The sequence below is a fragment of the Anser anser genome (genome assembly GCF_964211835.1).
Source record: "Anser anser genome assembly, chromosome: 5".
Classification (NCBI taxonomy): Eukaryota; Metazoa; Chordata; class Aves; order Anseriformes; family Anatidae; genus Anser; species Anser anser.
Genome location: NC_139725.1, coordinates 31,454,721 through 31,467,760, shown reverse-complemented (window position 1 = coordinate 31,467,760; position 13,040 = coordinate 31,454,721). Strand labels below are relative to the sequence as shown.

General features: G+C 41.3%; 1 protein-coding gene across 12 annotated transcripts in view; it reads left to right on the top strand.

Annotated features, from left to right (window-relative positions):
• Positions 1 to 13,040, top strand: part of DPF3 (double PHD fingers 3) — a 170,606-nt gene that overhangs the window by 84,288 nt on the left and 73,278 nt on the right. For all 12 annotated transcript variants that reach the window (XR_014585388.1, XR_014585389.1, XR_014585390.1 and 9 more), the window contains exon 4: positions 12,087 to 12,214. Coding sequence is in view for 8 of the 12 variants with exons in the window: in XM_083839354.1 (XP_083695480.1) it covers positions 12,087 to 12,214 (128 nt within the window). In the remaining 4 variants the exon portion in view is untranslated. The remainder of the gene's footprint in view (positions 1 to 12,086; positions 12,215 to 13,040) is intronic.

Sequence of the window (13,040 nt, the reverse complement as noted above, 5' to 3'; positions counted from 1 at the left end):
TATGTCTCTGAAGCTGCTATACCAGGGATGGCACTATAAATATACTTATAGTATATTCTTCCAGGGAGCTTTCTTTTTATATCTAAATGGGAAAAATCATCATCATAATAAAAAAATAGCCTCTGTCTGCTAAAGATGATGCCCAAGTACATCTGAACTCTCAGCAAGTGCTACAGATGGAACCAGAGTGCATCCAACTTTCTTGTTTTGGCTTTCAATCCTGAATCTTAATTAGTTCCCTACTGCTTTAGTACATGTACAACATTTTAATAGTCATAAGGACTCACTCCAATCCACTTTGCCATTTCCACAATTCACTCTTTCATACCAGTAGCAACCTCCCCTCCCCATTTTAGGAACAGCGTAAAGAAAACTAAATAGCCAAGCGTGTAGCTGTAGATTGATGAGGTTGTCACACCATTCTCCTCACCGTTTTCTTCCGACCTGCACTGTGCTCTAATAGATGGATGATTGCTGGGGGAGGGAGAGAGTTAGCAAATCCCACAGCCAGATGTTCAGGGATGGACAGAGCGACCTTCTCAAGGAACCCAGAGGAGTGTAACCGTGTCCTTCTGAGGGAGAAGGACACTCAGGTGCCTCCGGCTGCCTTTGTTTATCTCTCTTTTCAAAAGGAGCACGAATGGGCTCAGCATGGCTGCAAGGATGGATGTTTCTCGGTGCATCAGGGGAAATGACCAGTCATCCGTCTCTTCACTGTGGAGTCTGCCTGCAGCCATCAATCTTGTAGCCCAGCACGGCAGCTCCTTTGGCTTAGTTTGGCTCAACATTAGATGAACAAAGGGAAATGAAAGCTGAGCAGGGGGAAAGGAGAGAAGAGCAACTATTCTCTATTTCACTTTATTTTCCCCTTGTATGGCTCTCTCTCCACCTCCCCCATTATCATCTATTTTTGCTGTATTTTGTAAGGTGTGGAGAAGGCCCAGAACTTACATTTTTAGGATCGAGGAGTTTACAGCATTTCTCTGTTAGCAGAGAGGAGAAAGGAGAGAGATATTGAAAAGGTCCAGATATATTCATATATATATATATTCATATATATATTCAATATATATTCATATTCATATATATATTCAATATATATTCATATATATTCAAGGTCCAGAGCCTCCTTTTTTCAGTTTACTGTGGCAGTTTTCAGAACAAGCCTGCCATAGTTTAGCTGCAATAGGCAAGGGGAAGGAATATAATATCTTTCCTCCATCTTGCTATTTTTCTCCCCTGTTCGTCCTGATTCCTTCTTCAACGCCACTTTAGTGTTTTCAGGTATGTACTTCATCTCTTCACTGCTGTTCTATTCAAAAAGCAATCAACAGAGGCATGTGATGGGGCTGTCTGGGAAAAGGTACGTACTGACATCCAAGAGCCATGATGGCAGCTTATGTCAGCAAATGCAAGCTCACTTGAGTCTAGCCTGCTTGATACCACAGCGCCGGGGCTGCATAAGCTTTGCACAAGCTGCCTGAGCTCATCCAGCACCTGTGATTCATGCTGTGAAACTGGAGGTCATGACAATGTCTTCATTGCTGTTGGTATGCAGCCCGTCAGAATCAAAAACATTTGGATATGTCTGCTTGTAAACCTAGCACTGAATTAACTGAATTCAGCACTGAACTCAGATGGGCCACTTTTGCCTGAAATCGTCAGATTTGATGTACTTTGAGCCAGGCTGGGAGGAAAAGAGGGATATGAGTTCACTGCCTGTGCTGGAATCCCAGAGCTATGGTCTGATTTTTTCCGTGGTGGGTTGCAATGCGGTTGCTTTCTCTGTTTTCCCCTAAAAATCTTGCCTCTGGATATCATAGCAGAACATATTTGGCTTACTTTGTAGAAGCCTTATTTAGAGATAGCATTGCTCCTGTTAGCACTGCCCAGTGTGGTGTGTGATTGACGTATTTAATAAATGTGTGATTACATTTACTTTTTAATTTTCCTGGCTAACACCAATGATCTAAGCACCAGGCCTGAAAGAGCCAGGCTCCCCTGCAGAACTGTGGTAGGAGATTTCTCTCTCCCACTTTTTACTGGAGGCAAAGAACTGAGATCTCCCAGGCGTGCACAAAGCTTATTAGGAGATTCAAGACCCAACTAAGCACTAAGACAGAGCAAGGGAACTCCGTAAAAGCAGATATTGGACACAGAGATCTATCTGAGGAGTCTTTACCTGCTTTCAACCCGAATGTGCCATCTGGAGTGAACAGGCTTATGCCAAGATGGGGAAAATTTATACCATCATGGGTTTAAAGGGCTGCTTTGCAGTTCGTGCTGTTTCTTTTTTTTCCTTCTTTTTATCCTAAACCTGAAGCATAGACCCTAAAGAAAAACATATATTTGGTGAAAAGCAGTTTCTCCTCCCCCACACCGTGCTTGTGTAGGCTTTACAAGCGGACACAAGACCTTTCTGAGTGGGGCTATTCAGAGAAATCTCACAGTCCTTCTTTCCTATTTTCCTTATATAGATATAGCATCATTTCCCAATGTGTGTATTTAATTGTGCCCCTTTTAAACGAATGCTCAGATTTTCTGCGGCTACCCATTTTGCCTCCCTGCAATTTTAGAGAAAGACAAATCTTGTTCACGTTGTCATGAGGCAGCCTACCCCAGATGGCACATTTGTGTCTCGGGATGCCCTCTGGCTGGCCTATTGGCAGGCATTCCAGTGGCTCTGAAGGTCACCTTGTTTACACCTTGCCTTTTCCCCCTCCCTATTCAGAGTCTTGCTGAGCCTGCAGGCTGGGCTTCACCATCTGCATTTTCTCTGGTGCCATTAATCTTCCTGTTTACCATTCTGTTATTAATTCTGGAGTTCACCTTTTTGTTTAAACGCTTTATAGGCCTCTTGGAATTTCTTGCCTTTTTTGTGGCAACAGATCTGAGCATCTCAGTACATGATTTGCTTTGTTCTTTCCCGTTTCTGAAAGGATACCTACCAGCATCTCATGCCATTTTCTATTACAAGCCTTCCTTCCCATAATAACATTTTTCAATTAAATAGCTTCATCTGTCAGATGCATCTTACCGTATGAGTAAATATTATCCTTATTCTTTGGGGTTTGTGAATTGGCCAATGAAGCCTGGTATCTGTGAAAATAGTTCAGTGTTTTTCTTGAGTAGAAAAAAAAAAAGTGTTTAAACCTATTTTTTGTGAGAACCTGTGAGAACACCTTGCCTTTTTGGTGCATTTTATTTGAATGTCTGAATGCCTATGAATATTAAACAAGTCCTACCAAACCCTAGAGGATAGATGAAGGCTATCTCCTTTTGACAGATGATGGAAACACAGAGGGTACCTTTGTTAGAGTTTGGCCCAAGATCACATAGGGAGGCAGCAGCAATGCCAAGGGCAGCGTCTAGGATGATTGTTCCCTATCCCTTGCTAAAATCATTGGTCACTTTGCTGTGGCCTTTCTGTTCTTCAGTGGTTTATACATGTTTGAGCCCTGTGTGATGAACCAGTTCTGCTTGGCGTGGCTGACTTCTTCAGACAGTGTGCCATGCAAATGTGGCTGTCCTGCTTCCCAGCACTGCCTGGGTTGCAGAGCACTTTGCTCCTGCAACTGGGAGCTTCACAGACACGAATGCAGGATGAGGGCCAGGACACCTGTAATCTGGCTGCGCAGCACTAATAAGCCCTGCCGCATCTGTGCTATTGCCTTTAGAGCTGCCAGGGTGTCTCTGCCTACTCCCCGGTGCTTTGGGTGTTGGAAGGGCATTGTTAACTGAGCTGCAGCATCACACAAGCATGCGGAGGCAGCTAGAGCTCAGCACTGCGCTCAAGCAAATCCCCCTCCTCATTCCGGCACAGGAGAAAGCGCGGTGCAGGCTCCCAGGAACCGCTGCAGGACTCAGATTGGCTTTGGCAGGTTTATCAGCTCTGGCTTGGTGCCGGCTCTGCTAGGCCCAGTCTGAATTAATTGGGATGCCTGCGCACTGTGGTTGAGAGATAACTGCATTACAGAGATTTATCTCTTGCTAAAGGTATCCCCTCCACTGTCCTCGATAAGGGAGAGGAGAAGCTATGCAAAACATCACGGAATTTGTAGCAAGGTTAAGGTATGGATGGTTTTATGTATGGTTTATGTATGAGGCTAGATTCGGTGCTGTCACTTATGGAAATGGTACAGTTGATTGCGATGGAGGTCCACTCCCTGCTAGAGTTTGCAGACTGTGCTGTGTCAAAGTGGCTCATGTTTTCTGATAGCTTTTTTGGTACTGGATAATGAGCAGGTTCTGCTTCTTTTGACGAGTCAAGAGGCCAAAGGCCCATCCATCTGTGTGAGTGTATCTACATGACCGCTTACAGATAGGTTGACCAAGTTATTCTCTTATGCCATACAGGCCAGAAGCCATGTCAGGGTGATGCAAGGCCTAGAAAGATAAGCAGGAACTTTCTCTAAATCGTAGTCGTTACCCAGCCTCTGTCCCCTGATGCTATCTACTGTGTTTGCTTGTTCTGGTTCTGCTAAGTCCTGGTTGTGGTTTGAGCCTATCTAGAACGCAAATGCAAGAGCGCCATGAATGCAAGTGAGTGCTAGAATAATGTTACTGACAGGAGATATTCCTTTATGATTTGAACACTGAGGGTAGTTATTTGATCCAGCATTTAGCCTGATATTGTAATTCGGCAGTTTTTGAAAAGCAGGTACAGTATACTGTATGTGACAATGATTTATGTTTGCTGAGAAATAAATCTGTAAAAAACTTCTAAAAGACAAACAACAAGAGGGCTGTTTTTTATTTTATTTTATTTTATTTTATTTTATTTTATTTTATTTTATTTTATTTTATTTTTATTTTATTTTTATTTTTTACTGTGAGATTTTATAGAGGCATTCTAGTCTGCCAAAGAAATACATCTGCTTGTAAAGTCCATGTTTTGATGATGGGTTAAGCTAAACAATACCTAACCTTATGCTTGAGGGTCTCTGCTCTTTTTTTTTTTTTTTTTTCAATTTTATTTCTCCCTCGTGTTGTAGCACCCTGAGACATGTTTTAGCCAGGAGCTGATAGAATCTTTCCATTGGATCCTGATTTTAAAATTCAAAGTTGTCCTCTGCTTTTTCTGCAGTTTATGCTGAGACTGAAGAAAGTTATAGTCCCCCCATATCACAGCTTCCTGTCTTTCATCTCTTCACTTTCTTTCCCTGCCATTGCCCCATTCCCCCAGTCTTCCAAGAGTGGCAGCTTTGCAGTAAGAGGTGCTAAGGAGGCACTGGGACTTTTCAGTCTCCCAGTGCTCCCTAGGCCAAACCTCAGTAAGCTCTAAAATTTGCAACAAGTGTTTAATAAGATTCATTTTGGAGTATTAGAGGATCCCATGGCTTCAGTCTGTTGCACCGTGTGGGTGCAAAGCAGAGCTGTGCTCTGCCCCTAAAGAGGAGTTTTCACTTAATGGAGGATAGTCCTCCAAACTGTTCTTTCTGTGCAAAATGGTCTATTTACAGAGAAACAAATAACCCCTCGTTTTCAAGTTATCTTGCTTCTAAAACATGTTTATCTTTCTATTTAACCTAATTCTCATTCTCACTGTGGCACTGTTTACCTTGAGAGTGCAATAGTAGGCATGAGGTTCGAGGGTGGAATTGGAGGGGGCGACAAAGGGTTACCAGAGAAGCCTTCCAATCTCCAGTCCAGCCGTGGCTTTATTGCATCTGACTTGGATTAAAAATTAAGCAAATTTGATGTTTACTAGCCTCTAGTGTCGTTTGTTTGGCTTTACAGACCCATTGTGAGAATCCGTGTTACCAGCAGTCTAGTTTTGGGGAACACCCAGGGCTGGGATGGCTGAAGGTCCTGTGGATCGGGGTTGGAGAGGACTCTGAGTGTAGAACTGACACTGGCAAGTTTACTGCAGATGGGTGCTGAATTGCAGTGATGTTGGGATTACGGGCTGGGATAGCAGGGACCGTGGAAGGTGAAGGTTAGATCATAATGGCGGTAGCGTGTAGCAACTGCTCCTGGGATAGCAGGTGACAGTGCAGGAAAAGAAGAGTTTTGAAGATCCAGGTCTGCAGGAGGAATGAAGATCGCTACTGCGCTGTGCTGGCAGATGCATGCTTAAAGAGAAAAGCTTGCAGAGCCCTGCCTGTAGTGTACCTGGTTGTGGTTGTTGCTGTGAAAGCATCCCTTCCAAGGGCAGTAACAAATCACTATAAGCAAGGAAGCAAACATGCTGAGGAGAATCTGGTTGTTCACTTACAGAAAAGCTACAACATCCAGCTATTCAATGTAAAGCATTGTCTCCTCTTTTTTTCTTAAGGGATTCCATCCCCCCTGCCCCCACCCTTTGCACTCTTAACGCTATATTTGTGCCTTGGAGATGTGGAGATGAGCATATGATGGATGGATGGATGCTGCTTGTCTAGGTTTTTCACCACCATTTCCCCCGGGGCACTCTGTCTGCTGGCAGAGAGCACCATCCCAAAAGATGGTATCTTTTGCAAACTCGACAGCTAACAGACAGCTTCTCTCTCTGCATATTTCCCAAAAGAAGAGCAGGCTTAATCTGGTTTTTATATGGCATATTTCATTATAATCTTTTTGACTTCCCATGTTCCCAATACACCATCATAAATAAAACGCTGGGGGTGGGAACAGCAGAGATGCTGAGGCTTCACACTCTTGTGACACTGATAGATTCTCATTTTAAACTGTCATGGGATTTAATTGCTTGCTGAGCCACTGCGCTGCACTTTCAGACACATCCTGCCACATCGTCTTAATGAGCTTAGTGGCTGCATTCGCTCAGCAGTAGTTCTGTTTGCTGTGAATTAGGTGGCTTTTTCAGACCACCTATATGATTTTAAAGAGCCAGCGGTTCTTAAGGTAATATCCTTGGATTTATCCATTTTAAAGAGCAGTTCGTGGACTCCTAATATATAGTTTCCTTTGGCACTTTTTATGTTCCAAAAAAACAGTACCAAGAAACAAAAACACAAGAATCTATGTGCAAAGTCAGTGTTTGTCTAAGAGGGTTTTTGGAAGCCGGATTGCTTTGGTTTGCATAGTAGCTGTCTCTGGCATGATAGATCATGCTGGAACTCACCCAATAAGTATCTCTGTTCCCAATTAGAACTGGAAATGGAGCTGCTTACGAGTGCACAGAGATGATGGCTTGGGTGGCAGCTGCTACTGTGGAGATGGAAATGATCCATTGTAAAACAAATACGTTTCACTGTATAGAAAAAGGGATGGTTGTTTTTAATTTATGTTTCAAAGAGACACTGAAAAGTTGCTTAGCTCCTAATGCGTTGTAAACCAAATGTGGCATATTTAAAGACAGGCATGTGCTGCTATTTTGGTGAATCAAAACTTGCAAAAGCCCACCATTTTGTAGGATTTGCGAAAATGTGATTCTGTTGGAGGCAGCATGTCGACAGAAAACAGATACGGGAGTGGTACCAGCCTGGGTGCTTGTTCAGATGCTACCACTGCAGTTTAAGGACCTTGATAAATACAGAGGTTGTTGCACTGAGCTGGTAAACAGAAATAACCACGTTAATTTAATCACTATGGAAAGGACTCTGCCAAGTTAAGAAACATAAATTTTAATTATATGTACACACACATTCGAATTATACTATATGCACAACATTTAGCTGTGACACCAATAATAGCTTGGTTTATTAAAACAGGAAGGACTCTGAAATAACATCTTTTTCACTGATGATTTTTGGTGATTTCACTCTTCTATTTTGTATGGTTCTGGCTTTTGGTCTGTACTATTTCCTGCATCTCCTACACTAAACAGGTGCTATTGCATTTGCAATACTAATCAAAAGGAGATTTACCTACAAGCTGTCTTAAAATTGTTATGTATAAAAGAATAAGCTTTTAGTTATATTGCTGTTACTAGTAGTTATTACTTGTAATAAAGATTATGTTCTCTTAAATTGCAATGTCTGAAGAAGAGCTTGTGGTACAAACTAGGAGTTACAATAGAAAGAATTTAGAACAATTTGTGGGTAGCAAATGTTATTACTTATATTTAAAAAGGATTTGGATGTGATTCAAGAATTTAAAGAGCCATAAATTCTACATGAACATTTAAGAAATTGATTGAAACAGTAATTAGGTATAAGCAGTAAAGCACCTCAGAAATGATGATATAGGAGGTTCTGACTGACTTCCCCCACCCTCCAAAAGGAAAATCATGTCTCACCACTCTCTTAAAATTCTTTACATGACATGTAAAGAATTAATAGATAAGGAGGTTGACAATTTACTTAGACTTTCTGAAGACCTTTGGTCTTCTCCAAAGAGGAACAAAGCGTTGTTGCAGATCAAGACTTCTAGAATAAAATATGAAGCAAAGAAAAAATGAAACAAAGAATTTTATAGAGAAAGGCTAAGAGCTGGTGCATCAAGGTTTGGTGTTCAGTCCAGTGTTGTGCAATATAGTAATGAAAAAACTGGAGAGAGAGGGAGTACGTTGTAAAGTACAAAGGTTTGCACATAGTACAAAGTTATCTGGAGCTGTCGTGGCCAGGGAGGTCTGTGCTGGCCTCTTTGGGGGGGCATCTGAATGTCCTCGGGGAATGGGCAGTGGGATGGACATTTTAATTTGTTACCTGTATGTTGAAAGTATTGCCTGCTGGAAGTTCTTGTCCCTGTTACAAGGTTCATAATCCCGCCTAGCATGCAGCTGTGGAGACTGTTAAGACCCTGGATGCTGCCCGAGGGATAATACTGTGGGTAATATGAAGAATATTGTAATGTATTTGTTTAAATGGGGGCTGTGGATTCATCTGAACATATCAGGTGCAATATTGGTCCATCCTGGGGAGATTATTGAAGAATGAAAGGAAGTTCAGAGAGGTCTAACATGACAAAGCCATATGGAAAAGCTCTCACAGCAGAGAGATGGAAAAGATTGTGACTGTTTATCTTCAAAAGGAGAGGAATAAAAAGAAATGTAAAAAGAAGTTTGGTCAGGAACTTCTATTTTCCCTATCTTACAGCAAGAAGATAAATAAATCTGCTAAGCAAGCAATAAAGTGAAACACTCCTTATTTCAAGCCATAGTTCAACTGTTGAACTCAGTCTGGTAGGAGGACATTGAGAAAAAAAGTGTATCAAAATTCAGAAAGGGATGGGCTATTCTGCGTATTTCCAAAGGACCCAGATTTAGGATAACTGGAAGTGATACTGCATTTATCCCTCAGGACTGACCTATTAGATAGCATTTAAACATTTCTCTAGGTAAACTGAAACATCTTTTAGATTTTTGGAGGTTTTTGTCTCTGAGGATTCAAAAAGTGTTTTGGAAATAAAATTTCCTGACTTCATTACTGTATGCTTTTACAGACCAGCCATCTTTCAGGAAAGATTGAATTCATTACAGGGACTGAATTCATTACAAAGGTGTTGTCTATGGACCTTTGTAGGTTTATATGCTGTAAAGTTTACATTTCAGATAAGATAGTGAGGAGAGAGAACCATTTCCCACTTTGTAGAGCTGCTTAGGAATGAAAATGGCCTCAAGAATCTACCAGCGGAGAAGGAAATAAAGGAGCTGAATAGTTGTTAGCTTAGTGGGCAGATGGAAGGCAACTGCCCTGACTTTCTGTTCCCCAGATATCCTCCTTTCTAATTTAATTCTTGGTTATTCAATCTCCTCAACAGTAAACTGGGAATAAAAGTATTACCTTATACTGCCTTGTCAGTGGGATGTTAAATTTAATAATTAAAAAATGCTCTGAGAGCTTTGCATGAAAAGCCTCCTGGAGTGCTGCTGGTGGGAGGTGGCAGCACCACACAGAACAACCGTGCTTTTTTAAGGTCAAAAAAGGGCAGCTATCTTTAAGCCTACCTTTTCCCCTGACTTGATGTTCAGTATCGCTGGAACAAACAGGAGCTACTTTTCCTTTCATATATGTTTTACTTATCCCCTCCCTTCCTTGCTCATTCCCTTTTCTAATGCATTTGTTTGCTGAGTATATCAGAGGCAGGCATAGCTTGTCACAGTGAAGCAATGTTTGTTACTGATGCCCTTGAGCTTGCTTGAAGCTTCTTCTCTTGCTGAATGTATGATGACCTGTTGGATTTTGCAGTCCTGCAAGGTTCACAATACAAAACAAATGCCCTTTTACACCTAAGCACAGGACTTTGAAACAAAGCTGAACACACAGCTAGAGATGATTTTGGAGGTTCCTTAGTGACTTTAGATTCAAGTGTTGTGACTTGCACATAAATCGAGTCTAAACCCCTTTCTTTCTATTGAAATGTCTGGATTTAGCATCCAGAGGGAGGTACTAGGTGTTCATACAGGGAATTTCAATCCGTGTGATTCTCTGTTGACTTCTCTGTCATTTTTTTATAGCTCAAAAAAAGGAGAAGGTGGGGAGGGTGGTATAATGGGGGAAGGTGTGCAGAGCTTGATGCTAAAAACAGAGGCCTGGTTGAACAGACCTCCTTGCAATGAGAAGGGGTCAATTCACTGTTGACCCCTTCCCATTGTGTTGGCTGTCCTGGGAGTTTCCTTTGAAAATCCCAGTGGTTTGGGTTTACTCGGCCTCTCCCTCCATGAATAGAATAGCTTTTGCTGGAGTTTTGCTGGAAGTTTTGCTGGATTTTATGTGGTTATTGGCTGAGCAGTGTTCTCTCACACAGAAGACTTGAGCAAGCATGTTGTGGAAGCACTGATCAGGGACCCTGAATCATTTGCTGGCTTAGAGGTTTTCACATATAGAGCAAACATAATCCTGGGACACAATTGCCCCCAGGAAACAGATTACAATTTACTGTCCCAGGTGGAAGTGTTCATTCATTATTTGGATTGCAGGAGTGATTTGAGGCTTTATAAACACAAGAATTTCTGCCCTGCAGAGCTTACAACTCAAGGTGATAGAAAAGCAGGGAGCTTCAAGCAGACTGGGGAACACAAGACAGTTCTAAAAGATGAAAAGTGGACAGAGCTGTGAAATCAGCACAGCAGACGCTGATTTGTAAGCATTGATCCTGTGCATTATTACTTTATAAATCTATTGGCCAAGAGGAAGGAATTCATTTTAGAAGGGAGGGAGTACTTGAGAAATCCACATCTTGGCATTGTCAGTAAAGAGACATTCAGGATGTCTCCCTACCATAGAATTGCTCTGAATGAACACCTACACAAGTAGGATAGAAGCCAAGATCTACAAGGAAAATGTAATTCTTTCCTGAGTGTATTTTAACATAACTTGCTAAAATTAACATGTTGTATTTGCATGCCTACTGCACCATATCATAATCCAGTGACAGAATTCCAAAGGGGAGGTATGCTCTGTTCCTTCACTTGCATGGCAAGTTGCGTCAGGCTTCCTCATAAACCTTCTTTGCCAGTTAAAGTCCCATGCCCCAAGCCTCCCCCTGAGCCACACTTTGGTTCTTACTGCAGTGGCTGAGGTTCATGCTGTTATATGGGCTACATTCTGCACTTGTAACTGTGTTGGCCGATGGTTCTTCATTTGTGTAGTCCCATTTAAATCAAACTGGGTGTTATATCTAGTCCAAAATGGGAGTCAATATTCAATGAAAATTCAAGGCACATCCTTTTTTTTTTGGCTATTTTTAAAAAAATTTTGATTCTCAGCATTGACCCCACATACTAGGTTTCCACTTTGCCACATGTGGAACATGCCCTGCTGTAGGGAAGTGCTGCTTGTAGCTGTTCTATATAAACTGTGCCAGATGCTAAATTATACTAAACTACTTTGCAACTTCAAAAGATCAGATCTTCATATTTGTTATTTCAGTGTCTAGGAAAGCCTTGGTTTTGTTCTTTATTTGAAGCATAAGGAGTTTACATAAAGGAGAAATATTTTTCCCTCTTTTATTTCCTCTTGATACAGTATGTCCAGCCTTCTTTTCCTGTAAGCAAACAGTAATTGAAAAGATAGCAAATTTTCAGCAAAATAGAAATTAATCCTATAAGGGGATCCATAGAGATTAAAAGAAGAACTTGAAGAATTCTCCTTCAAGATAGAAACAAGCTTGAAGGACTGTCAGTCTTCTGCTTGCCAGCTCTGTCTTTCTGCATGTTAGCTGCCTGGGGGAGATACATGCAGTCAGTGTGTTTTGTTTTTCAGAAGTGGATCTGCCTCTGAAAAAAGATGGGTTCACATCAGAAAGTACAACTCTGGAAGCCTTGCTACGTGGAGAGGGAATAGAGAAAAAAACGGACACTAAAGAGGAAGACACTATACAAGAAATCCAGGTAAAGGAGATCCTTGTGCCTTGACAGCAGTGCTGAATTTTACAATTTGTCTCTAAGCCTAGCAGTTTTTGTCGTGTGACAGAATACTTCATCTCTTGATAGTTGTGTCATTCTGCTGTCAAAATGTTATCAAACCATTGTGCTATACTGTGATGCTCAAAATGAACTTGGGATCTCGCACACTTCTCCTGTCATAAGAATCTCGGTCACTTGGCTGTGTTCTGCATTGCTCGTGTGTTGGGATTTTCAGCAGTATGAGACAGTAACACATGGAACAGCCAAACAGAGATGGGTCACAACCATAAACCAAGTTTTATTGCCTCAGATTTAGAATGAGTTTGGACATGGGTTTGAAGTTGTATTCATAACTGCTGACTATAAACAAAAACATGTAGTTGCTTTGTCTGGTTTTGCTTATACTGACAAGTCTTCAGGAAGTATGCAAGCAAAATAAATAATTAAAAATATGCTAATGTTAATTATCTCAGTTATCATTAGTGATGCAGGTATGAGAACTATTGCCTCTTTGCATGCATTATGGTTTGAAAGTTACAGTTGCCAAAATTCCACTTCATTCTTTAAAAATATTAAAAATAGAAACACATTTGTGGGTCTGTCACAGAATGAATTCAGCTAATATAAATGTTTCTTATATAAGGGCATCTCACTTTATAAAGACATCTTAAATTGCTGGGAAAACAGGCCTCTCCCATAGGAGCAGCAGCAAATCTTTGGTGATGGTACAACACCATTGTGCTATTTGATTCTCTGTTAGTGATTTTTAGGGAGAACCATTAGCAACATGTCAAACTTGGTTGTTTTGGCT